At 40.0% G+C, this 27,420-nt stretch overlaps 1 protein-coding gene across 10 annotated transcripts in view; it reads left to right on the forward strand.

Moving 5' to 3' along the window:
- Positions 1-4,936: 4,936 nt before the first annotated feature.
- Positions 4,937-27,420, forward strand: part of LOC144695972 (uncharacterized) — a 43,251-nt gene continuing 20,767 nt past the window's right edge. For 4 of the 10 annotated variants that reach the window (XM_078567098.1, XM_078567101.1, XM_078567099.1 and 1 more), the window contains exons 1-5: positions 5,010-5,285; positions 18,156-18,245; positions 21,953-22,075; positions 24,875-25,045; positions 25,881-25,993. In XM_078567098.1, the coding sequence (XP_078423224.1) occupies positions 5,238-5,285; positions 18,156-18,245; positions 21,953-22,075; positions 24,875-25,045; positions 25,881-25,993 (545 nt within the window). In that variant the 5' untranslated portion in view covers positions 5,010-5,237. Of the gene's footprint in view, positions 5,286-11,208; positions 11,234-14,042; positions 14,109-18,155; positions 18,246-21,952; positions 22,076-22,709; positions 22,835-24,874; positions 25,046-25,880; positions 25,994-27,420 lie in introns of those variants that run through there. The other 6 variants (XM_078567100.1, XM_078567103.1, XM_078567106.1 and 3 more) reach the window with 4 other exon arrangements.

Consider the following 27,420-nt stretch of genomic DNA (forward strand, 5'->3'; position numbering starts at 1 on the left):
AACTAAAAGGGCTGATGAAGGTTGATGTTGTCTATATGGACTTGCAAAAGGCACTTGATAAAGTCCCACATAACAGACTTGTTTGGAAAGGGGAAGCAAATGGCATTAACGGGCTGGTGGGAACTTTGGTACATAATTAGCTAAGGAATAAGAGGCAGACTGTAGTGGTGAACAGATGTTTATCCAGAGAAAAATGTGCAGTGGGGTCTCCAGGGATCAATATAAGGCCCATTACTTTGTTTTTAATTGTAAACGGCCTGGATTTGGGTATAGGGAGCATAGTTTTGAAGTTTGTGGATGATACAAAACATGTCAACATAATAAATAGTGAAGAGGATTGTAGCAGCGTGCAGGAGGACATAGGCAGGCTGGTGAAATAGCCAGATACATGGAGGATGCAACAACAACAATTTACATTTATATAATGACTTTTCCATAAAAAAAAGTCCCAAAGCCTATCGGAGGAGCACTGAAAAAAAACGACACAGCCACATAAGGAAATACTAGGTCAGATGACCAAAAGCTTGGTCAAAGAGGTAGGATTTAATGAGTATCTTAACAAAGGAGGTAGAGAGGCAGAGAGATGTGGGAAGGGTATTCCAGAGCTTAGGGTCTAGTCAATGGAAAGTATGGCCACTAATGCTGGAGCGATTAAAAAGATGCAATTTAATGCAGATAAGTGCGAGGTGGTACATTTTAGGAGGAACAAAATGGAGAGGCAGCATAATGAATCTTTGGAATTCTGTACCTTTAGAGGGCTGTGGATGCTTAGTCACTGAGATTGATAGATTTTTGGGCTCTAAGGGATCAAGGAATTTGGGGATCAGGTAGGAAAGTGGAGTTAAGTCAAAGATTGGGCATGATCTTATTAAATGGTGGAAAAGGTTTGAGGGGTCGTGTTGGTACTATTTTGTTGGAGGTTGCAAGAGCACAGGGACTTGGGGTGCATGTTCACAAATCTTTGAAGGTGGCAAGGCAATTTGGTGAGTTGGTCAAGAAAGTACATGGGATAGCTGGCTTCATAAATAGGGATATCGAATGCAAAACAAGAAAATCATGCTTAACCTTTACACATCAATGGCTCATCTTTAGCTGGAGCATTGTGTCCGGTTATGGACATCACACTTCAGGAAGGATGTGAAGACTTTTGAAAGAGTACAGAGGAGATTTACCAGGATGATACCAGGATGAGGAAGCTGGAATTGTTCTCCTTAGAATGGAGAAGGTTAATTGGAGATCTATCAGAGACATCCAAAGTAATGAGGGGTTTTGATAGAGCAAATAGGGAGAAATTGCTTCCTTTGGCAAATGGGCCGGTCATAGATTTAAAATAACGGACAAATGAACTAGAGGGGAAGTGAGGAGAATTGTTTTCATACAGAGGTTTGCTAGGTCTGATTCACACTACACGAAAGGATGGTAGAAGCAGAGTTCATAGGAACTTTCAAAAGACAATTGAACATGTACTTGAGGAAAACTAATTTGCAAGATTATAGAGATAAAGCTAAGGTGTGTTACTAAAATGAATATCTCTTTCAAAGAATTGGCAAGGACACAGTGGTCTAAATAGCCTCGTATTTTTGTGCTGTGATTCCAACATTGCCAAGAATCCTGTTTAAATTAGCAATTTATTGACATGGCACCTATATTAAGAACGTAATAAATGGGAGCACCAGTATAAGGCCTTGGGCCCACTCCACCACTCAAATAGATCTTGCTGAAATTCACTTCTCTGTCCTATTCCCATATTCCTTGATTCCCTCAAGTGTCCAAAAGTCCATTGATTGCAGTTTCAAATACACTCAGCGATTGAACATCCACAGCTCTCTGAGATAAAGAATTCCAAAGATTCACAACCGTTTGAGTGAAGACATTTTTCCTCATCTCAGTCTTAAATGGCTGATGCATTATCTGGAGATTATGGCCTCTGGGGAAACATCATCTCAGCATTTACCCTCTCAAGCCTTCTGAGAATTTTATGTATTTCAAGGTCATCACCTCTCATTCTTCTCAATCCCAGGGAATACAGGCTCATTCTGCTCAAACTCCCCTCACAGGACCACACTATTATCCCAATAGTCAATCTGGTTAACCTTTATTGGACCCCTCTACAGCATGTATTTCCTTGCTTGGGTAAGGAGACAAACACATATTGGATGTGATTCATGGACCAGAGACATAGCAAAATGATAGCTCTCTCCCTTCTGTCTCCATGAATTGTACAATTAAAACAACAGTGTAAACTCAATGTGTTATTAATAAGCATTAGTGTTGGGAGCGAGCTGCTATATATAATTGATCTGCCTAAGAGTAGGTTCTCTGTTCATTTCTCCATGCCTCATGGTTTTACATTCCCCTCTTCAGTTGGTCATATCATTTAATTGCCCATGGCTGACACAACACAAAGATACAAGAGCTGGCATGCTGATATGAAAATCCAATATTGTTTGTTATGTCTGTTCTGTAGTTCCCTCTGGTGGGTCAATTGGGAATCAGCTAATCAATTGTGGCAGATTTGTGCAAAACTGGTACACAGATTAAGGCCTGGACTCTCAGCTCCAATTTGAGAGTGCAGAGTCGGGAAGATTCTCGACTCCACAAACCCGAGTCGGGAAAAAATGCCGCAGGTGTTCTAATTTCCATTCTGGGGGTGGGGGGAGGAGGGGGAAGGTGTTATCGAGAGTCAGGCCTTCCACCCCCAGAAATAGTGCAGTGGCAGCCACAGGGGCTGCCTGGTGCGGAGGTAGGCTGTTTAAAAGGTCGGCCTCGGTGCTCCGGGACTTGTAAGAAAGATAATAAAACAAAAAACAGCCTTCTAGGTCTCATCGCTCACACTGTCTCACCCCCTACACACTCCCATACCCCATCCGTACCAGCTTATGCTACCTCATGCCCCCACTCACACCCATGGCCTCCCCCATACACCCATGCCAACCTAAGTCCCCCTATCCACCCCCATGGCCCTTTATAGCCCCATGCCAACTTATTGACAACTCATGCCAAACCATGAACACCAACCCACCACCCTTTACTCTTACACCCTCCATGCCAACTCACCACATATCCATTATGGGCAGACCTCAAGGAGCCTTGCTGAGATGAAATAAAAGAGGGTCTATTGATGACTTCACGCTTTAAAAAATAAACCTCTCATTGATAAACGCCCATTCACTACAGTTAAATTCCTTCAATGACTTAATCCCTTATCAAAGCAAACATTTCATTCAGATACTCAATCCCTCATAAAAACAAGCATTTGTATTCGTAGCCCCATATTAAAGATTTTATAATCACTTGGAGCTGACAATCAAACTGTGAATTGACAGGTATCCCAAGGTGATAATTAATGATAGGTTGCGAAATCAGTCATGCAGCACAAATCCTATAATGATAACCATCAGGCCTATGATGACAGAGTGAAATAGCGAGCACGGATTTAAAAAAAAACGCAGACTTTTTTAAATTTAAAGGATAGATTTAAATATCTTGACAGTTTCAATGAATTTATTCACTTTTAACGCATATTCATTTCTACTTTTAACAATCCCAAAGGGCACTTGACCTTTCTGCCCTCTTTCAAAATGCTCCTTAAAACCTATTCTTTGACCAAGATTTTGGTCAATTGTCCTAATACCATCTGAAGTGATGTCAAATTTTGTTTCATAATACTCCTGTGAAGCACTTTGGGATGTTTTACTACATTTAACGTGCTTATATAATGCAAGTTGTTGATGTTGGTTGCTACTTCATGTTTTTCCTGAACAACCTAAATTGAGTTGTGGTTGGCAGAGGCCTCCATGTAAAATCCCTGCAATTGTGTCAGCTGTGACTCAGCACTCTCATCTCCTGAATCAGAAGGTTGTGGGTTTAAGTCCCAGTCCAGGGCTTGAGCACAAAACCAAGGCTGACGTTCCAGTACGGTATTGCAGGAGTTCAGCTCTGTTGGAAGTGCTGTCCTTCACATGAGATGTTAATTTGAGGCCCTGTCTGCCCTCTCATGTGGAGATGGAGAGGTGATGATGTAGTGGTATTGTCACTGGACTAGTAATCCAGAGACCCAGGGTAATGCTCTGGGGACACGGGTTCGAATTCATTGTCGCTTGTTGTAAAAGCTCACCTGGCTCACTATTGTCCTTCAGGGAAGGAAATCTGCTGTCCTTACCTGGCCTGGCCTACATGTGACTCCAGACCCACAGCAATGTGGTTGACTCTTAAATGCCCTCTGAACTAGGGATGGGTAATAAATGCTGGCCTGGCCAGTGACACCCACATCCCATGAATGAATTTTAAAAATATATAAAATATAAAGAAGAACAGGGAAGTTAGCCCCAGTGTCATGACCAATATTTATGCCTCAATCAACATCACAAAAGCAGATTTTCTGGTGGCATTACTGTTTGTAGGGGTTTGCTGTGCGCAAATTGGCTGCTGTGTTTCCTACATTATAACAGTGACTACACTTCAAAAGTACTTAGTTGGCTGTAAAGTGTTTGAGATGCCTGGTGGCGTTGAAAGGTGCCACATAAATGCAAGTCATTTAAAATAAGTGAAGGTGCTTCAGATAGTGAGGTTGATGTCAAGCCTATTTAAACCCGTGCAATTGCGTTTCTCAGGACTATACTGAAACATATTTTTAAATGAAAGGTATGTGAAGCGAGCAGCACTTCTTTGCATATAAGTAGTTATTGTAAAGTTGTAGCGCTTGTGAAATGGGCGCCGTTTGTGAGGGGGAGTAAGCGTGTCAGCCGTCCGGTTGTTTTCGACACACAGAGAGCGCGGCTTCGGCTCTTTCCGTCACTGGGGCAGCGCGGCCTCGGCTCCTTCCGTCATTCGGGTAGCGCGGCCTCGACTGTTTCCGCCGCACGAGTAACGCGGCCTCGACTGTTTCCGCCGCTCGGGTAGCGCGTCCTCGACTATTTCCGCCACTCGTGTAGCGGGGGCTTCGGCTGTCTGCGTCCACCGGAAGTTTCGTAAGGAACGGTCGGTAAACCGGAAGTGAGCGATCCGGCAGCCCCTCCACAGACAGACAAGATGGACGCGGGGTTTTTCCGCGTAAGTAAAGCAGCGGCCAAGCGGAGCCTACTTGTCGAGTACGACTAGAAAGTTCCTCTGTTGTAGTGACGGCCGAAACATTTCAAGGGACCGGCGGATCTGCTCCGGTGTTTTGAACGCAAAAAACTCGGGTTTTTTCCCTGAACACACAAAGCTGCGGATTTGGCCTTAGCAACCGAGCGGGAATGAAAATGGCGGCGGGTGGCAGGCAGGCGTTTGGGGGGAGCCGTGCTGTAAGATTTGTTTTTGTCTCCCCAGCTCATCTGTTCAGTCTAATTTGATCGACCTAACCTTGAGCATAACTAGGGAGCGCCGTATCGAATTTTAGTTCTGGACGAAACCCGGGGCAGTTTTAATTTTCTTGAGGATTTGGCTCCACTGCGGCAGGCGGTGGAGGCGAAGGCTGACGAAGTGGCCATCCGATTCCGAGCAAAATGTTTTAACGGCCCAACTGGAATCTTAACCCGCTTCCTTCGCGCCGTTTGAACTCTTCCGGGTTTTGTCCCGAATGTTTCAAACGTTATTTTTTGTTCTTGAAGTGAAATTAAATGTCTCCACTGGGGCCTGATTCAGTAGTAACAGCGTGGCTGCAAATAGAGCGCGATGTGGTTATCGACTCAAAAGTGGGCCCAAGCTACCTTATACACTCGCTTGGGAAAATAACTCTTGAAAATTACTTTGAAACTTAATTTACGTGAATTATACACATTCAACTAGATCCATGATTAGTTTCAAAGTAGATATAACCCAAAAGAACATTTTTAATATTTTCACTGAACTCGGAGATAACATTGCTTTATTGGTAGAACACAGATAATCGGGAGTGAGTTACACAGTTACAATTTATACTGGAGTCTTTATTTCCATTCTAGCTTTTTTTTTTGTGGAGTTCAAAATAGGTCCAAAAGTTAACTACAAATTGTGTGTAATGGAAACTGAGCACATGGCAATACTTTATTGAACCAGTTGAGACCCAAAAAACCTATTCATCCCTTTAGTACATTAATTCTCTGAGCATGGTATCTTGCGTTTTGGATGACTAAAATTTTTGTTTTTTAGCTTGGCAAGTTGTAAAAGTTAGTCTTCCACAAAATCTTTTGCTCAATGTGTCATCAATTTGCTACAAAATAATATTCTAAAAAAGGAGAAATAAAAACAAAATTATCCAAGCACTTAGCAAGTCTGGCAGCAGCTGTGGGAAGAGAAACATTTCAGGCCTGTGGCCTTTCATCAGAACTGGAAAAAGTTAGAAATGTTATAGGTTTTTGGCAAGTGAAAGGGGGGAGGGTGAGAAAAGGATAATAGGTAAGGTCTGTGGTATGGTGGACGATAGAGTAAATGACAAAAATAATCAAGGTTCAAAGCAAAAGGGATTGATAATGGGGCAAGTAAAGGAATAAAATGTTTCTGGGGAGATGTGAATGGCAGGGAAATCCAAAAGCAAAAGAAGAAAGAGAGAATGCAGAGGAATAAAAACAAACCAGCAAAGAAAAAGGAAACAAAATGGAGGTAAAAGGTACATACAATCTTTGAGTCTCGAAGGTTAAGTGCTCAGTCAAAAGGGGTCACGTTTGTGGACTGATCGTAGAGATTCCACAAAGGGGTTACCAAGTCTGCATTTGGTCATCTTGCAGAAGAGACCACATTGAGTACACTAAATTGAAAGAAGTACAAGTGATCTGATATTTCACCTGGAAGGTGTATTTGGGGCCTCAGATGGTGAGAAGGGGTTTGGTAAAAGGACAGGTGTTGCATTTTCTCTTGCATAAAAAGGGGAGGGCTGTATTGGAGGTGTTTTGAGTGGTGGACCAGGATATTGCAAAGGGAGCAGTCCTTTTGGAATGCTGAAAAGGGAGTGAATGGGAAATATGTTTGGAGGTGGTGCAGAAGGAGGAAGGTGATCTGTTGAACACAGGCTGGTGGAAGCTGAGGACTATCATGGCTCTGGGATGGAGGGTAAGGCATGAGAGCTGGAGAGCATGGAATGGAGCGCAAAAGGCAGAGGGCCCTATTAGCCATGGTGGAGGGAAATCCTTGGTCAAGGAAGAAGGAAAACATATTGGTGTTTTAGCATGGAAGATTGCATCGTTGAGAAACTGGGAGAATGGAATAGAGTTCTGACAGAAATTGGGCTGTGAGTCAGTGGGCTTTTGGTGAAAATTGGTTTATAGCCAATCCCTAAAAGTGGAAATAGAGAAGTTGAGGAGGGGCAGAGTCTGATATATTGGCCATTTAAAGGTGAGAGAAGGGTAGAAATTGGAAAGAAAGTGAAATTTTTCAATTCAACAAGGAACTACATTGATTCTTTCATAATGACTGCAGTGAGGGAGGAAGGCTGCATAGGACTGGAAGAAAGAATTTTCTACATACCCCACAAAATGGCGGGCATAGCTAGAACCCATGCGAGTACCCAAAGTAACACTGGGCACTTTGCAACCACCTAGAATACTGAGTTCAACAATTTTACATAATACTCTTTGCTCGCAATGTTTCTTTTTTTGCTGATTTGATTTTTTTTCTTTATTCCTCCCTTTTCTTTGTTTTTGGATGGCAGTTATTTATGATCGTACAATTCACATATCCCCCAATATGTTTTACTTTCTTCACTCGTCCCATTACCCACTGTCTTTGGCCTTGCACCATGAACATTTCTGACATTTAATATCTCCTGACCTCTACCCTATCACAGACCTTCCCTCATGTTCTTTTAACCACCCGCCCCACTTTCACTTACTCAAAACCGATAACTTCTCTAACTTTCCAGTTCCGATGAAAGGTTGCAGGCTTGGAACATCAACCCTGTTTTTCTCTCTCCACAGATGCTGTGAGACCTGAGTATTTCCAGCATTTTCTGCTTTTATTTTTCATTTCCAGCACCTGTACCATTTTGCTTTTGTTTTTAAAAAGGAGGAACCATTTTTGACTAAAACCTGAAATTTACAGGCAGCTAAGCTTTTCCTTTGACCTCTATTAAAATTGCAAGACTTTCCCTTGATGGTGCAGTCTTGGTTACAGCCACAGTCTGAGTTGGTCAATAGTACAATTGCACCCTTCCCTGACCCATGAATTGTGCAGCTAAAGCTTTGCTGATATTTAATATTTGGCATATTTCATCAAGATCACCAACCTGCAACTGTAGAATGTGGAAAGAAAAAATACCCGAAGGTAATTTAGAGGTGTAAGGAAAAAGTAAATGCTAGATCAAATAAAGCAGCATTAAGATGTTTGACCAAAAAATTTTGGTTGCAGAGCTGAGTTTTAGGGATGATTGTCGGGCTCGAAGAGTTTAGAGTTAGGAAGTGGTGAGGTAATCAAGGGGTTTAAGCATAACAGCGAGAATTTTACTTTTGAGTTGTTGGAGCCAATGTGGGTTCATCAGGTCAGGATTTATGGGTGAGTGGTACCTGGTAATACAAATGCAAAATGCTGTGGGTGCTGGAAATCTGAAATAAAAACAGAAAATGCTGGAAATAGCCAGTTATGGCAGCATCTGTGGAGGATAACAGAGTTAACCTTTTAGAACTGAAGATATGGGCATTGTAGTTTTAGGTGGGCTGAAGTTTACGGTGGGTGGAAGATGGGAGGATGCTCACCACGCGAATATGATAGTAGTTGAGTCTGGGGGTGAAAAAGGCATAGCTGGCAGTGGGCAATGTTACAGGGGTTTCTCAGTCAGTGGGCAAAACTGGCAAATGGACTTCAATGTGAGGTCATCTGCTTTGGATCTGAGAATAAGAATTGGAATATTTTCTTAATCCTGAGACACAAAACTGGAGAAGCAAAGGTGAACATGTATGCACATCTCTCGAAGCCAGTGCACAGGTACAAAACGCAATCAAAATAGCTAATGGAATGGTGGTATTCATCTCAAGGGAATTGCAATTCAAAAGCAAGGGCGTGATGTTTCAGTTGTACACGGCCATGGTCAGACCCCATCTGGAGTACTGTTACCTTATGGATATCATGTCTCAGGAAGGATATATTTGCCTTGTTTTGGGTACGGTGCAGATTCACCAGAATGATACCAGGGCTTAACTGGTTAAATTGTGAATAGGTTGCATGAATATGGTTTGTATTCCCTTGAGTTTGCCGTGACTCAGTTGATAGCATTCTCAGCTGTGTTAAAGGGCTTTGTGTTTCAAGTGCTACTCCAAAGATTGAGTACGTAGCCTAGGCTGACACTTCAGTGCAGTACTGAGGGATTGCTGTATCGTTGGACATGCCGTCTTCTGGATGAAACATTAAAGTGAGGTGTCACTTGGCCTTTCAAGTGGATGTAAATTATCTAGGCCATTATGTATCCCTCAATCAACATAACTAAAACAGATTATCTAGTTTTTCTCTGTCATTACTATTTGTGAGACCTTGCTGTGTGCAAATTGCTAAGTTTCAAAAATACTTCATTGGCTTCGGGATGTCCTGAGGTTGTGAAATATGTTATGTGAGTTACTACTTTGAGTTTAGGATGAGGGCTTATCTAATTAGAGTATCTAAAATGGTTTAAGGAATTCTGAAGGATAGATACAGGGAAACTATCTCTAATTAAGGAATCTAGAATGAGAGTGCAATCTTAAAATTAGAGTTGGGCCTTTTAGGAGTGAAATCATGTACTTTTTCACACAATGTAGTGCAAATCTGGAGCTTGCTGCCCAAAGGGTCATGGAGATTGGATAAGTTGAAACTTTCAGGATTGAGGTAAATATTTAAGTATCAGTGATATGGAGCAAAGATGGCTAAAATGTAGCTGGTTATAGATCAGATGGGCTGAATGGCCTCCTGCACTGTAACAATTCTGCGATCTAATTGGTATGGACACGAGAGACTGAACAGCCTACTCCTGTTCTTATGGAAGTGGGTGATCTTTTTGATGGATAGGAAGTGGGGTAGGAGATTTTGCTCAGGGTTGACCAGAATGCTGAAATTGTCACAGTAGTTCAGTCTGAAATAAGGGTGAAGATGGAATTGTTGATGAAGGCGCAGTTTGTGGCAGGGACCATAGATGATGGCTTTGGCCCCTCGATATTTAACTGGAGGACAGTGGAACTGATTGAGTCTGACAGCTCTGGTATTGAAATAGTCCAGAAAGGTAGAACTGGGAATCAGCAGTTCACTCACTGCTATCTTTTTAGCCTGTAAGTATTGAGCTTCTCTAATCTCTTGTATTATCCCATTAACATTGATCATGTTGCTTGTGTCTAATGCGACTGTATCTTTTTTGTGAATAACGTAGCATTCCAAGTGCGGTCTGGCCAGTGCATTATAAAGCCATAGCATATCTGTTATAGATTTGCATTCTCTCTTAGCATTGTTAGTAATTTTAATTGCTTTGCAACATTGCATATTGAAAGTGGCATGCAACACTGTTACATCTGAGACTTGTTCCAAATTTTCTTGTGCTGATTCAGTTTCATTCATTGTATGCTGATAATCGCAAAATCCTTTTCCCCACTCCCACCCTTAAGTTAGTGAGCCATGCCATGGTGCAAATCCTTGGATGAATGTCTTCATATACAAGTCGATATGTCTCTGAAATATTATCAGGGCATCGACCAAACTGTATTTTGTCATTGCCAAATACATTGAACCTCTTTCAGCAGAGGTTTGTGGATCGCAGCAGTCATGAGCAGGATTTTAAAAAAAAAATCTCACTTCCCCACCAGCTTCTGTGAACCTCAACATGTTTATTGTGCACATCACTGTTTAGGCTGAAATTAGACTAGACCTGGGATTGCGTTTATAACTCCCTTGGCCTTTGTGGGCTGGTGTGTTACCATCCACTGCATTTACTTAGTCGTTCACTCACTCGTTACCTATAGTAAATTCTGGCCCAATGTCGTGAACTGCAAGAGTGAATTTTGAGAAGTTTTTGAACATTAACAGAAATGTTAAGACAAGACTTGCAGCCTTTAACTCCCATGTCCTATATATAATGTATACTAGAATATTTTCTGTATAGTAATTGCAATTTTTAAATTTCAATGACTTTCTGGCAATTTTTCTCAAGTCATTGGTGTTCACTTCAAACTGCTCTCAGTAAAAAGTGGAAATCCACTTAATTTTTAATTTCAGTATTGTGAATCAAAGTTCAGAGGATAATTTGAGGTCTTTTTTTCTGGGTTCTAATTAATCTGAATTCCTTTCTCTTCCACTGATCAGATTACAAGACAGCATTAACCATAAGGTATCCTCTATAATTTATATACTGAATATATATATTTTTAAATGTCCTTACTGTAACAGTGAGCAGTTAAGGTAGTGTGAAATGAAAGGATAATACAGTAGATTGTTATATATAAAAGTGCATGGTATTGTGATTAATTTTTGTTTTGGTAGTAAATTAGTTTCTAATGCAGGTATATGGATTATTTCTTTAGTGAAAACTTAGTGCTCTCTTGCTTGATGCTATGATATTGCAAGTTCTTAAATAGTGTATTTTTTGTAAAAGTTTAATTATTTCTGTGCAAACCTTGCCCCTTGGGACATCTGGTTCATGGCTTAAATTAGAATCTTATATATGATAGATGTGTTTATGAGATACTGAATCTCTTGCCAATAATTTTTAGCAGAAAAATTACATTCTAACCCAGTTGGTCAGCAGTCATAGATGACATCTTTATATATGGGGTGGAAGTAGTGGCCTGATTTTGCATCTATGGCAGTTCCTATTCAATATGAAGAGACAGTGAATAATGTTTGTTTGAAATATTCTTTAGGCTCTTAGAATCTGATGAATGTTGTTCAGGATTCAGAAAAGTTTGGCAAACCTGGGAATTGATAAATCATTAGAATGTCAATGTGGTAGAAATCTTATTTTTGGAGAAGGAAATATATTTTATTGCATATCAATAAATGGAGCACCTTTTTTTTACACTCTGCTTGAAGTGCTCTTAACTCGAGTATAGCCCAGGCAAGAAACAGTAGAGCTCTCTACCTAATTCTAGACTTTGCCGCCGTGTCGATATTTCCATTTCCTATTCTAGCTGCCTTTGGAATTTTGCAGGTTAGGTTTGCCAATTGTTACGAAATGTTATTTCATAAACCCGCAGCCACAAGCAACTGGTTTATTTATTAAAGGCACCTTAGAGAGGAGATTGTTTTATCCCATCACCTTGTTCATCACATCCACATTGCAGAGATATAAGGTCATTTGAAACTGGCTAGAACTGTTACCATGTAGAAGTTTAGTTTGCACTAAATAAGTCATGCTGCAGAACTTTTTTCAGTTTTCACTGCTGATTTTAATTTAAGGCTACTTTTTGCAGACATTGTGCTGCCTCAATTTATTGGAAATTGTCAAACATTTTCTGCATCCGTCGTATTCTTGTTAACCTGCCACAACATGATGGGTTTAAGCGAATAGCTTATTTTGCACATTTTATCATATCATCAGATCAAAACAACCCATTGTTTTAATCTTCTAAACTGCAGCATGTTTAAAAAAAAATATACAAAACTATTTCATTTAAAAAGCTTCCCTGATGGCTCAACAAATTGGTCCACTGAATAAGTGAATAATACAGGCCAAAATTATCTCAGGTTTGATCCCATTTTCTTTAATGATTTTTGGTGGTGGTGTTATAATTGGCCTCAGTTTTCCTAGGTTGTGTATGGATGTTTTGTAGGTTTTCTATGTGAAGCCTCCTGTGGCAATTGCTGTCTAGGCTTGTATAGAAATTAATAGATGTTGGGTAAGGTGTCTGCAACTTTATCCCAGCTAGTATCTTAGGCCAGGAGGAGAGAAGAGAGGGAATTTTTGCATTTTCAACTTAGTGTGCTTCAAAAATTGCATACTAATATTTCAGTACGAATTCCACATTGGAGCTCATCAACGACTACATTGATAAAGGCCGTGTGGAATGAAACCATATAGAACTGAAGGTCTAATTTGTCTTTGATATAGTGGCAGAAAGGACATTGCAGTTGGTCTTGGCTAAAAATATTCCAAGGTTAAGTGGTGTGAACTCTTTATTTGTTTTAATTTTATTACTATTTTATAATTAATTGGGAGTGAGCATATCTTCAATCTGAAGATCATGAGTTTGAGTCCCCATGATGTCCAGTCAACTATTGTGGGTTGAATGCTAGATGGAACCTTTTGAAAGGGGAGAACTGAAGGTTGATCTTTGGTGTGGAAGCATAGTTGTGGATGACAACATTAGGAACTCTGGAGGACTTGGTAGCTAGGTAGTTTCACAGATTTGATTATGGTGTGAGGCCTTCTACAGCATACACATTGAATTTGCAAGTTTATAGAAATTTGTAGATGGGGGGGAAAAAACTGAATTTGGATGGATACACCCAAGAGTAGCCATATCCATCTTATGGAACACATGACTTGGGAATGCGAAAGGCCAAGATAGGATGCCAGATTCTGTAGATGTGCAACCAGCCAGCACTGGTGTTCGCTTTGACAAAAAAGCTACCATGTTCCCAAATCTAGGGGATCAGGAACGTAAATCTAGAGTTCTTGATATTTAGAAGTGTGTCTTTTCTAAACCACACATTTGAAATAAACTTGGAAACTAGAAAATGAAAATCAGTTTAGAAAAAGTGCCATCCAAAAATATAGATGTGTTGATAATTAATTGAGATTTAGTTCCATTTCAATGTGTGATGGCTAATTTGAACCCTGTTGTAAACATGACTTGCAAGGAATGACTTGCAAGGATTCATTTAACTCCTGCTTACCAAGAAGATATCGAGTATGGGCTGAACAAAATACAATTTGTGTAGCTAGCAATTACTTTTATTACACTATATTACAATCAAAGGCAAAACAAATATCAACATATCACAAACAGAATAGCTTAGTATTGTACTTGAATAATTCGATATAAGTTTTCTGTTGTAGTTCAGGACTATCCGTTCTCAGCTAGGTTTAACTTAGTGTAGCTTCTCTGTTATCAATGCCGAAGGTTATGGTATGTCCTTTTTAATTCATCCAATGAAGTACAGATAGCTATTGTGCTTTTTCTGTTTTAAATCTATAGGATGCATTTCATATAAAAGAATACAACTGCTTCAACTAGTAGCAGTCTAATTGCAATATTTCCCAGGTAAGCACCTTGCTGATTATGTTCCTTCAAATCCCATTGAAAGGTTTGAGCACATTGGCACCAACAAGCAATGTAAATGCAAATTTAATGTAATTTGCCAGAAGAATCAGGGGTGGGATGAGAATTTATTTTACACAGCAAGTTATGACCTGGATGGCACTGCTTGAAAGGGTATTGAAAGATCCTGTAATAATTTTCAGAAGGGAATTGGATAAATGCGTGAAGGAGATAATGTTGCAGAGCTATGGGAAAAATATGGGGTGAGGGAGGTGGAAGCATGGGACTAATTGATAGTCCTTTAAAGGCTTCGTTCTGTGTTTTGATTCTATGAGCTAAATCATTTAATCTACCACTGCTGTACGATGGTTATAGGTTCCACTGTATCTGCAGTAATTGGTCTGTAGTTGTATTGGTTGCCTTACAGCCTTATAACAGGTGCGTAACTTGCAAAATTATACATTTCAAATTGCCATGGCAACAGCTGGGCTCCTTGGACTGAGTTTGAAGAGAAGCTAATACACTTAGACATTCTCTTCCTCCAGTCGTCTTCCTTTTCCATTTAAAATGCTCAGACTATGAAAGCTAGCATCTAGAGTAAGAACCTCACTATCATATCAGTTTTAAAGCGTTATTTCAGGCAGTTTGAAGCATCTGTGTTCACATTTGGAGTTAGATAAACACACTTGTGTGACAGCATTGAAAATTAACATTTGTGTGTTAAATTTGTCTCAAAGTGATTGCAAATAGACATAAACAGATAAAGAAGGATCATGGTTGATCAGACCATTGCTTAATCAGCCTAGAGAAATATAACTATGTTGAGTTTACTAAATTACATTGGAAGTAGAATTTCTAAATTTGTGATTTCTACCAATAATTTAGAAATTTTGTCACTTTTATGCTCTCAATTGTGGGTTATCACTTAGCATGTCTACATTGATTACAAGCCACAGTTGCTTTTCTACCAGTATGGATGTCATTAAAAGGAAAAAGTGTTGCATTTATGCATCGCAAGTTTATAGCCTATTGCTGAATGTAAGCTACCATTTGCTTGCAGAAGAATGTTGACCCATGGGTTAAATCGTGTTAGAAGTGATATATACGTGGAGATGGTTCTAATTTTATCTTGGTGTTCAGATAACTGTTTGTGCCTACATCACAGGGACTGCAGTGGTTCAAGAAGGCGGTTCAACAGCAAGGGCAATTTGGGATGGGCAATAAATGCTGGCCTAGCCAGTGATGCCCAAATCCCATACATGAATTAAAAAAAAACTCCCAAGGATTTCACTTCCTTTCATGATGCCATCCAACCTAGTTTCTTTGGTGATTTCCTGTGTCCATTCACTTCTCATTCCCAAGATTTTTGGGTTATAAAATCTGCATGAAGGTTTGAATCATGCGCTAGAATTTTTTATCTTATAGTTTAATAAAAAGGCAGCTGACATTCCTGCTAGCTTGCCTGAACTGTGATGTAAAAGTGGATGGCTGCATTAGTTTGTTTTATTGGTCTGCTGACTAAGTCTGTTCTCTGTATTTTGATGCCTTGGGAGATATGATAAGCATATTGGGCCACATCTTGCTGGTGTGAGGCATCTCGTGCATGTCTTTATTTTTTCTGCACCCTTCAACTCAACGTTTGTGTCATAGCTGAACAAGTGAGCTGATAGCGGGGTGGTCAGCATAGCAAAGGAACCTGAGACCTCAGCGAATGGTGGGACAAACAGTCTATTTCCTTAACTAATGAGACTTAAGGACTGAGAAGGATGGTCGTTTGGTAGTGGCGAACTTGAGTATTGCTGAAAGAAATATTTTTTTGTCAAAGCTTTCTGTCTTGTACTCAGGACAATTCGCAAGAATACCAAATGTAAAAGCAACAACAACTTGTACTGTATGAGAAGAGAGTGCTGATTGGTTGGCAAGTGGACTCGTAGAGGCATTGCCATGGAGAATGCACCAGTTGATCGTGACCAACTGTTAACTGCCAAGCACTGTTTGAAATTTAAACCATATGAGCTTGACTTTGGTCAAGGCATTGCCCTGAGAAGTGAACCAGTGAATGGCTGTCACTTATTTTGTGAAACAAATGTAATGCGTGTACATGTTCTATCTGTCTGCAAAAAAAACAGGGCCCTATGTATTAATATAATAACTCCCAGTACATGCAAATGTGCCCCACTGTGAGCCCAACTGACACCTTAAATTGGTTGTCAGTGTAATTCTTAGCACATTTAGCAGATGATGTCCAATTGCAGAATCACATCTAATGTTGGACACTTTTTTGAGTTTTGCAAGCACGGGCTGATTGGGTGTGGTATGTTATTTGCCTGTTGCGAACAGCGGAAGGGGATATGCTGTTTGATACTGTGTTTCCACATTACTCATTTGTGAGATGGGCCAAACGTCTTTTTGGCTAGACAGCAACTCCTGTTAGTGGCGAATACCACTCTGGTTGCTGCTGCACAGTAACAGTGTGAAACAGCTAGCTTCACCTGTTGCGCAAATTTGAGAGATACTGTGCCCTTCCAAGGTAATCTGAGGTAGTTTGGGCACCTTAGGCCTGTTCATGAATTTACACGATATACAGCACAAAATGATCTGATCAGGGTGGCCATTATCCCACAGGTTCCTTTGGTGCAACCTATTTTCATCAAGCTTGCATGGTGAGCAAATGAATTGGGCCCGATTTACAAGGTTGCCAATAAGACCAATCTTATAACGCATGGAACTGTAAGAATCCCAACACGTGCATTGACCAGTGAAGGTAGGCTTGAGGTAGATTGTGGCAGATTTCTCATCAAGGAAAGGGAGTTCATTTGACTGTGCCATTTTAAAGATGAATTTGAGTGCAGGATGGAGCCCATTAAGACATGCAAGCAAATTATTACATGTAGCTGCACCTTTAAATATAGCAAACATATCATCCACATATCAGAAATATGCAAGGGGTAGGAGGTTAGGTGTCTTCCAACCAGTCCGTGCTTGCAGAACTTGAAGCAGTATCCAACATTAGATGTGATTCTGCGATTGAACAACATTTGCTAAATAATCCTCAGTGTGTTAAGATTGGGCTCAGAGCATGGCACACTTGCATGTACTGGAAGCTGCATATGTTAATACACAGCCCTGTTCCTTGCAGACAGAAAGAACATGTGCAAAGATTGCGCCTGTTTCAGCTAAACAAAATAAATGACAGCTGTTCATTGGTTTATTCCTCAGGGCAATGTCATGACCAATCAGAGTCCAGCTACTTGGTTTAAATTTCAAACAATGCTTGGTAGTTAACTGTCAGCCACCATCAACTGGTGTATTCTCCATGGCAATGCCTCTACCAATCAGCACTCTTTTCTCATACAGTATAAATTGTTCCTTTTACATGTGGTATTCTTGCAAATTGCTCTGATGAGTGCAAGATGAAAAGCTTTGACAAAAAAATGACTGAGAAAGAAACAATGGCGAAAGAGGGTAAATTGGAGTCAAATCAGTTTCAGTAGATGAAATAGGGAGGGAAAGAAAGATTGGATTAGGAGTGCAAAAATGGAAAGCAAAAGAACTGTACAGAATTTCAGGTTTGCCATTTTTAAAACCTTGCCAACAGTTGACTAAGTGCAGGAATGAGATGTAACAAGAATTGTTCACTTTCTTGGTCAGAAAGATTGATTGGCAATGCCTTATTAATTCTAGTGTCATTAAAAGGGTGCTTGGACTTTGAATTACCAGACCTAACTTTCCATGGAGTCTTTAGTGAACAATTATGTGCAAATCAAGCGAAGCTTAAGAATAAGAGTCTAAAAGTAAGATGCACTTTGTGAGAAGCAAACAGTAGAGCACTGAAAATCACTCAGCAAGTTCTGGTGATTCATAAGCTAACTTGTTAGTTGATTTTGCACAAAAATGGCATCTGTTGTTAATGTACTGTTTTTCCAGCAAGACCCCACCCACAATTTCCACTGATCTGATACTGGGGCAGGGATAGTATTTTAATTCCATCTAAAAATGTGATTTGACATTGTTAGGTGCTCCACTTAGTAACTTTTATCTCTCTTATAGGGAACTAGTGCAGAGCAAGACAACCGTTTCAGCAACAAACAGAAGAAACTCCTAAAGCAGTTGAAATTTGCAGAATGTCTTGAGAAAAAGGTAAGGTATTCTAATTTTAGCTTGTATTCAGTACAACCACCACAGCTTGTATTTATATATAATGCCTTTAGCATAGTAAAACATCACAAGGTGCTTGGAAGGAGTGTTATCAAACACAATTTGACACCAAGCTGCGTAAGGCAATACTGGGACAGATGACAAAGCTTGGCTGAAGAGGTAGGTTTTAAGGAATGCCTAATGGAAGCAGAAGAGAGGTTTGGGGGCGCGGTGTTCCAGAGCTTGCAGCTAACTTGCAGAGTTTCCACAGGGATCAATGACGGGGCCTGAACAATTTCCGATCTATGTTAATGACTTGGATAAAGGGACCTGCTGCGATACAAAGATAGTTAGGAAAGCAAGTTGCGAGGAAGATGATTAATCTACAAAGGGATCAAGATAGTTTATGTGAGTGGGCAAAAATTGGGCAGATGTAGTATAATGTGGTAAAGTGCAAGGCTGTCTACTTTGGTGGGAAGAATAGAGAAGTAGAATATTGTTTAAATGGAAAGATTGCAGATTGCTGCAGTACAGAGGGATCTGGCTGTCCTTGTACATGAATCACAAATCAGCATGCAGGTACAGCAAGTAATTGATAGGCAAACAAAATGTTGGAATTTATTGCAAGAAGCATGGAGTATAAAAGTAAGGAAGTCTTGGTACAACTATACAGGGCGTTGGTGAGACCACACCTAGGGTACTATGTGCAATTTTGGTCTCCTTACTTAAGGTGGGACATACTTGCATTGGAGGCAGTTCAGAGAAAATTCACAGCTGATTCCTGGAATGAAGAAGCTGTCTTATGGGAAAGGTTTAGCAGGTTGGGCCAATGCTTAATTGGAGTTTAGAAGAATGAGTGGTGATCTTACTGAAACATATAAGATTCTGAGGGGGCTTGACAGGGTAGATGCGGAGAGGATGCTTCCCTCGTGGGGAATCTAGAATGAGGGGCCAGGGTTTTAAAATAAGGGTCTTCTCTATAAGATGGAAATGAGAAATTTCTCCTCTTGAGTGTCATTAATATTTGGAATTGTCTTTCCCAGAGAGCAGTGGAGGTTGAGTCATTGAATATATTCAAGGCTGAGTTAGACAGATTTTTGATTGACAAGGGAGTCAAGGGTTAATGAGGGGCAGGCGGAGTTAAGGCCGCATCAGATCAGCTATGATCTTAGTGAGTGGCAGAGGAGGCTCGAGGGGCTGAATGCCTACCCCTGCTCCTATCTGTTAACACTAAACCAATTGAAGGCACAGCTACAATGTTCGAGGGATTAAAATCTGGGATGCGCAAGAGGCAAGAATTGGAGGGGTGCAGAGATCTCAAAAGATTGTAGGGCTGGGGGGCACTACAGAGATTTGGAGAGGCAAGCCCATGGAGAGATTTGAAAATAAGGATTAGAATTTTTAAATCCCAGTGTTGCAGGACTGGGACCCAGGTTCGGTTGGTGAGCTTAGGTGTGTGTGTAAACGGTACTTGATGTGAATTAGTGCTGGAGTTTTGGATAAGCTCAAGTTTACGTACAGTAGAAGACGGAAGACTCTCCATGAGAGCATTCGAATAATCAAGTGGAGAGGCAACAAAGGCAATTGTGATGTATTGGCAGCAGATGAACTGAGGCGGGCAGTTCAAGTAATGTTATGGAAGTTGGTGTAGGCGGTCTTGGTAATGGAGTGGATATGTGGTCAGAAGCTCATCCCGATGTTGAATTGACACCAAGGTTGTGTGTGGCATGGTTCTCACACTGTTGCCAGGGAGAGGATCGAGTCAGTGGCTAGGGAATGTATTTAGTGGCAAGGTATACCTTTGGTATTTCCAATATTCGGCTGGTTCAAATTTCCGCTCATCTAGTACTGGATGTCAGCAGTGTGTCAAATCAGTGACGGTAGGGGAAGGAAGTGGTTGTGAGTCAGAACTCAGTGTGGACAGCGTACATGTGGAACCTAATAGCTAAAAGAGCTACTGTATCAGAATGTTACACTTGAACTGTTTCCCCAGTGCTTAACCTGAAAGTTTGGTGACACATATTCAGTTAAAATCCAAGTACTTTGTCCTTTAGAGATTGAGTTTAGATTTGATACTGACCATATCGCAACCAGTGAGTGGATTGCATATGGTTCAAATGTTTTTGGGTCAGGCAGAATCCTATTCGAACGTCGTATCATGGAGTCATACAACACGAAAGGAAGCCATTCGGTCCATTCTGCTGGCTTTTAAATCCACGTTGACTCTGTCCGATCAGTCCATGTTTTGTCACTGTGCCCCTAATTTGCTCTCCTCTCCCCCCACACCCAACAGATTTTCGACAATAGGTCTATCTTTGGATCTTTGAGTAGTGTAAGATATAGCCGGTTTTTTGGAGGGAAGTCAACATTACATCAAAGGTCAAATAACTGAGCAAAAGTATTGATTGTGTAACTGTGGAAAAACTGGTACCATCAGTTATTTGCACAACAGGTACACCCTTTGTGTGAAAAATCTGTTGAGGGCATTGATAGGGGACATTTTTTAAAAATGGCTTCTCATGCTGTGGGCCATTTGCAGTAGTTTTGCTGGTGGTTTCAATTTTTTTTACATTAGAAGGCATTTTGAGATATTAAAGGAAACAGGGTAGATAGAAGCTATTTCCTCGGGTTGTGGAGTGTAGAATTTGGGGACATAGTCTAAAAATTAGAGCCAGACCTTTTGGAAGACCCATCTTGCAAATGGTGTTAGAAGTTTAAAACTTTCTGCGAACAACAATTGATATTAGATCAATTAAACCTGAGATTGATAACTGTTAACCAAAGGTATTGAGGATCATATGGCAAAGAAGGTTATATGGAGTTAGGGTGCAGATCAGCCATGATCTCATTGAATGCTGGAGCAGCTCGAAGGGCTAAATAGTCTACTCTTGTTCCTCTGAGATTTTTAATACAGAGCAACAAATGTATAAGAAATTTGAGGGAAAAGTGACCACTTGGTGGAATGCAAAACTCACCCCCCCCCCCCCCCCCCCCCCCCCCCCCCCCCCGGCCACACCACCTCGATTAAGTGCTGAAATATTGAGCGTGTTGAGATTTTTTTCTTTAGGGAACTACTCGATTTGAATTTCTTTTCATGTTCCTCAAATAACTTATAAAACAGTAGATATCGTGCAGTTCTTCAGTATCTGCAATAGTCCTACACGTAGTTAATTTCAACTAACAGGTAGAAATATTTAAAGATGAGTGCAACTCAAATTAACATATCCTACCAAGTGCTTTATAATCATCAAATGCAATAAAATCAATTTAATAAAATCATATCCAGGTTGGAGGAAAAAGACCATTTTGTCAGGTAAGGCAAACTAATGTTTTAACACGCCTCTGCTTTTCTTGTAAAAGAACACTTCCTTCAGTTTTCGTTTCTTCTGCAATGGCTGAAAGGATGATCGAGTGACCTACTGCTAGGCTTCTGTTACTAAACAAGCTATCAAATGAGCAGGAAGAGCTGGGGATGGCATAACTTTCCCTCTTGAATTTCTCCTCTTGCAGTCCTGTTTGGCACTCCCCAGTAACATGGGTGGAATCAAAAATCAGATGTAATTCTGCATCATTTGTTTGTGTATTGATGTTCCATTCTGCTGCATTGGATTGCAAAGTTTTTCAATAGACTAAGACAAAATCTCCCACTGAGGCTATGAGTTGGAAGTTGCGAGTGCCTGTTAATTGTAATTGTTTTAACTGGGTTCCAGGTGGACATGAACAAAGTGAACCTGGAAGTGATCAAGCCGTGGATTACACAGAGAGTGACAGAAATGCTTGGGTTCGAGGATGACGTTGTGATTGAGTTCATCTTCAACCACCTTGAAGAGAAGGTAATAATTGGAAACACGAAAGAGTTTTTAATAAGTTATTGTGATGTGGTTTTTCACCTGGACTTTTGGTGAAAGAAAGTTATGTAAAGTGTCAGGTTTGCTTGTTTTCTACGCAGTTAATGTTGAAGACAGTATAAAACGTGGTTAAAAAGCTGCAAGGATAGCTTTAAATAAGACAGGATTCTTTAGGGACCATTTGGTACTTTCAACTATTTTCACAAGGGTACATTGAGAAATTTCTCCTGACTTCCTTCTGAAAATACCCATTGCAAATTAATTTGGGCTTCAAAATGAAATCTATGAATGTTGCAGACTTTTTAAAAAGTACTTGGGTAGTTTCAATTGAGTTTACTTTCTTGAAATTTTCCTTACCTTAAGGAAATTAACATGAATGTTGGTGAATTATGTTTTTGATCAATCTGCTGAATGTATTTGCATATACAAGGTTGGGTGCTCTTCCTTAAGAGTGCTTAATATACTCTTGTGAAATAGTTGAAAATATTGAATGACCCCCTCAGTTAGCCCTCAGGTAACAAAAAGAAAATCCATCTTGTATGTGTTCTTACTTGTTTTGTTGTATAATAAGCGCCTTTGACAGCATTTTTCTAATGATCGTGTGATTTATGATTTAAAAGGCCTGAACCAAAATGGATGTTATTCCGTCTGAAGTATAGCACCATCACCTTGTTAGGTCACAGCAAAGTGAATTCCAATGTCGCTCTGACCCTCCTCCCTTGATGATGCAGTGTGTGTTTGGAGGTGAGTTGTGTAAAGTGACCAGACGAAAATCCTCATGCCACTCAATGAAGAGCACTCGGACAAACTTTACACTGCTCAGAAGTAAAAAGTGGAAAGCAAAACAGTAGCCAGTCTAGATGAGGAAAAATGTACTATTGCAGATAAAATTGTTTCTGTAATCTGAAAACTGGATATGGCTTTTTAGTGAAGCTTTAGGCTTATTAATAACCAATGTGAAAAAAGTGCTGTTGTTTTTTGAATCTTTAAAAATCAGGATGCTGGAATATTTCTGGAGGGCTAATTGTTTTCTTAAAAAAAATACTCAAAACTTCAACTCGCCACTGCAACCCAAGGGATACTGAGACTCCATCTTTCATTTTGGGGAAGAATGTTTAGACATGATATATAGGAGGAAAGTCATGTTTGATGTGGAACTACAAATGGTACATATTGAATTTGTGCCGCCCTAAGGTTCTATTTTTATGCGACTGAAATGTATCCTTAACATATTTAAATGTGTCTGATCTAATTCGTCCAAGTAGAAACGTTCAGGCTTTTTTATTTTATAAATGAATAACATGACAGCAGCTATACTGCTAGGTAGAATTCTGCATGGAAGCAAGGTGTACATCTTCGAAAAAGAAAAATTATCCTGTTTGCTCTGCTTGAATTGTACCTCTTAATAACTGATCATGGAGTGGCATTGATGCTGAATAAGGAAAAGTTTGCAGCTCAAACCATGCTGCCCTCCCAGTTGCAGGAGGATGCAAGCAGCTCGCAAGCAAGGAAAAGAGAAATAGTGTAGATTTCCTTGTTAGCCTGTTGCCTTGGTAGAGTCAGTGTGAGTGGTGTTGCTAGAATGTCTGAAACCCCCTCGGAACTGCCAGAAGATTTAAAGTAGTGTTAAATTTTAACGCAACCCAAATTTGTGTATTTGCTTACAAATTAAAATGATCTTCTGAAAACATTTTAAATCATAGCATGTATACCATATATATTTAGAGATTGAACCAAGATGTTTTTTGTAAAGATAAAAATAATTGCATTAATGGTGGAATATTTCTAAAATATAAAATCTTTGAACAGGGCTAGTCCAAATTAGCAGAACCATCTTTGCAGCCTTGTATCTACCCAGTAGTAACAGATTAGATACATTGGTCTATATAAGCATGGTCAATTAATTTAGCAGTGCTGCAGTATGCTAAAAGCCAAAGCATAAATCTCAAATTATAAAGTAGCATTAATAGCCATGTGGTAGATCATATTCAGTGGAAGGATCAGCATGTAAATGTGAAAGTTCATTGAATTAATACTTTGTAACATAGTTTAGGTGCTTGCATGTTATTAGATATTGTAGTTTAATGTAAAACTCAGATTTGGAGAGGTAGCAACAGCTCTTTCAGTTGGAGCATGAAGGCAAGTCTATATAAGCAGAAGTTTAATATAAACTGTTCATTTTTCTTTTATGTGGCTGTTTACTCATTATTGCTTGTTCGTCTCTTACAATTTAGATAAATGATATAACATTATACTCAAGGTGATTGAGTTGCAGTAGGGAGTCGGAAGCAACCCAAGGGAACATCTTTCTCTACAGGGGACTTGGAACTTTGGGTTCAGGAGTCGACCAGAAGAAATTGAAGACCTCAGGACTCTGTACTTGCTTTATGGTGTTCTGACACGTTTGTGTGTTTTTTTTACTGGACCTCGTTGCTCTGGCAACCTATGTGCAGTACCCATTCACTAAAACTACAGAAGGCCCATTGGCTATTGTCAGGAAATAGTGAGAGGCAGTCTGGCCTCGTAAATGGGATTTAAGCGTATTGTTCATATTGAAAGAAATCTTAAGAAGACAAAGCTGACACTCAGCCAATTTAGGCTGATAGATCAGGGAAATGGTACACAGCATAGATAGAAAAAACATTAATGTAATTTGCTATTATCTAAAGCAGTGAAACTGTCAATTTTGCCTTTAGAATACTGAGGTAGATTGAAAGTAGTGGAGTGAACTGCTTTTGGATTTTTCCAAATAACCTTCCTGCCTTCATCTTGTGTCTGTTGCAGAACCCAGACGCAAAGCTGATGCAGATTAACTTGACGGGGTTTTTGAATGGAAAGAATGCAAGAATGTTCATGGGGGAGCTGTGGCCATTGCTGTTGAGTGCACAAGAAAACATCGCAGGAATCCCCTCTGCCTTTCTGGAACAGAAGAAAGAAGAAATCAAACAGAGACAGGTATCTATTTGTAGATCTCTGGAGTTGGTTGAGTTGGTATTCTAGATTGAGATCAAATGCATTGACTACCCTTTGTTCTAGACATTGCAAATTACATATATGACAGGAATTTTGTAATTTGCATATTTGGATAAAAGCCGTTCTGTTTGCTCTCCTGACTAATTGCTTGCAACTCCACTGTACTAGTATTTGATCTGGGAATAGTTTAAAATGTGGCATGGTTAGGCCAAGGCAACTACAAAAGCTGAAAGGAGAACAGGCTACTAAAATGAAAATAGAAAGTTGAATAGGAACATTAAGTGAATTTCTCACGTTTCACTTTTGTCTCTTAATTTATGTCTGCGTACCCTTTTGGTCATTGCTTGTAGAGATGTTGATGGCTGTTGCTTTAACTTTGTTGAGAATCATCCAATTTCTGAGCCAAGTTGGCAGTTGACTCTAGGTCCAATTTGCTGACCAGACCATAAGCTAACTTTTAAGTGGTTGGTTTGTGGTATTCATTGGATCATGCATAGTAGCCCTGGCAGCAACTAAGAATTTGAATGCTGTGAGCTGTAAGATGGATATGAGGCAGCACTTTCAGATGCAATGCATTAATTCTGGGCTTTTTGTTTTATACATACGTAGATGGAGAACATTCGGAATAATTTCAGTTTTGCTCAGTTCTAAGCATTCCTTAATTTAAAAATGGTTTTCTTAATTTTTATGAATCCAGGAAATAGCTGAAAAGACATGATGATTGTCAACAGTGGAACAGTGAAATGCAATATTAGGGATCACATTACTATATATTTTTCCTTTTATTCACAGCTCTATGAATTCCTTATTATTGCAGATTGAACAGGAAAAACTGGCTACCATGAAGAAGCAAGATGAAGAGAAGGAAAAAAAGGACAAAGAAGACAAAGAAAATAGAGAAAAGAGGGACCGTTCCAGAAGTCCAAAGAGGTGATTAAGAATGAATTCTACGTTGTCAGGTTATGGTTGAGTTTAGTAACTGGAAAGTGTATATAGTCTAGTCTTAGCTCAGTCTACCAGTTCAAATTATATGGTTATTCAATTTATTAGCATTATTGCTATCTGATAAATCCATGTTTTTCCAATGGAATGATGCAGTCCAGCATATAATGCATCACTTGTTGCCTTCAGTTCTTGCAGCATATATACACCATGCTAAATAGATACACTTAAATGGATAAGATAATCTTCTCTTCACACCCCTTTTCTTACCATCCAAAAAAAGTTGATATTGTTTACTATAACCCAAGGCATTTTTGCATATATTGCATATAATTTGCATATTTAATGTTTGACAGTGCTGTGCATTCCAAGTTTAGCATGTGAAAAATGTTCTAGCTGGCACCTGCTATAAGTATTGTACATTCACTGTGCATTTTTTTTCAGGCCTTTTAGCTTTTAGTTTTTAGTTTTTCTTGGGAAATAGTTTAACCTCTTAAAATAGTTTCAATAGTTTTTATTAAGACCACATATTATAACTCCTTTTGTCTAATTTTATATCATTTCTGCAGTCTAACCATCTCCTGTTTTATATTTAAGCATTTTACAGATTTTATTTCTTCATCTCTTTATTTTCCCCTCTCCCTCTTCTTCTTTCTCAGTTATAAATGCTCTTTTTTTATTCATTTATGGGATGTGGGCTTCGCTAGCTGGGCCAGTATTTTTTGGCCACCCCTGGTTGCCCTTGAGAAAGTGGTGGTGAGCTGCCGCCTTGAACTGCTGCAGCCCATGTAGTGTAGGTACACCCACAATACTGTTAGGGAGGGAGTTCCAGGATTTTGATCCAGCGACAGTGAAGGAATAGCGATATCTTTCCAAGTTAGGATGGTGAGTGACGTGGAAGGGAACTTCCAGGTGGTGGTGTTCCATCTATCTGCTGCCCCTGTCCTTCTAGGTGGTAGTGATCGTGGGTTTGGAAGGTGCTCTCGAAAGAGTGTTGGTGAATTCCTGTAGTGCATCTTGTAGATGGTACACACTCCTACTGTACGTTGGTGGTCAAGGGAGTGAATGTTTGTGGATGTGGTAGCAGTCAAGTGGGCTGCTTTGTCCTGGATGATGTAAAGTTTCTTGAGTGTTGGAGCTGTACTCGTCCAGGCAAGTGGGGAGTATTCCATCATGTTCCTGACTTGTAGATGGTGGACAGGCTTTGGGGAGTCGGGAGATGAGTTCCCGTCGCAGGATTCCTAGCCTCTGACCTGCTCTTGTAGCCACATCATTTATATGGCTTGTCTAGTTCAGTTTCTGGCCAATGGTTAAACCCCCCCCCCCCTGGATGTTGATAGTGGGGATTCATTGATGGTAATGCCATTGAATGTCATGGGGCAATGGTTAGATTCCCTCCTGATGGAGATGGTCAT

This window comes from Cetorhinus maximus, chromosome 21 (genome assembly GCF_964194155.1).
Source record: "Cetorhinus maximus chromosome 21, sCetMax3.hap1.1, whole genome shotgun sequence".
In the NCBI taxonomy this organism is placed as follows: Eukaryota; Metazoa; Chordata; class Chondrichthyes; order Lamniformes; family Cetorhinidae; genus Cetorhinus; species Cetorhinus maximus.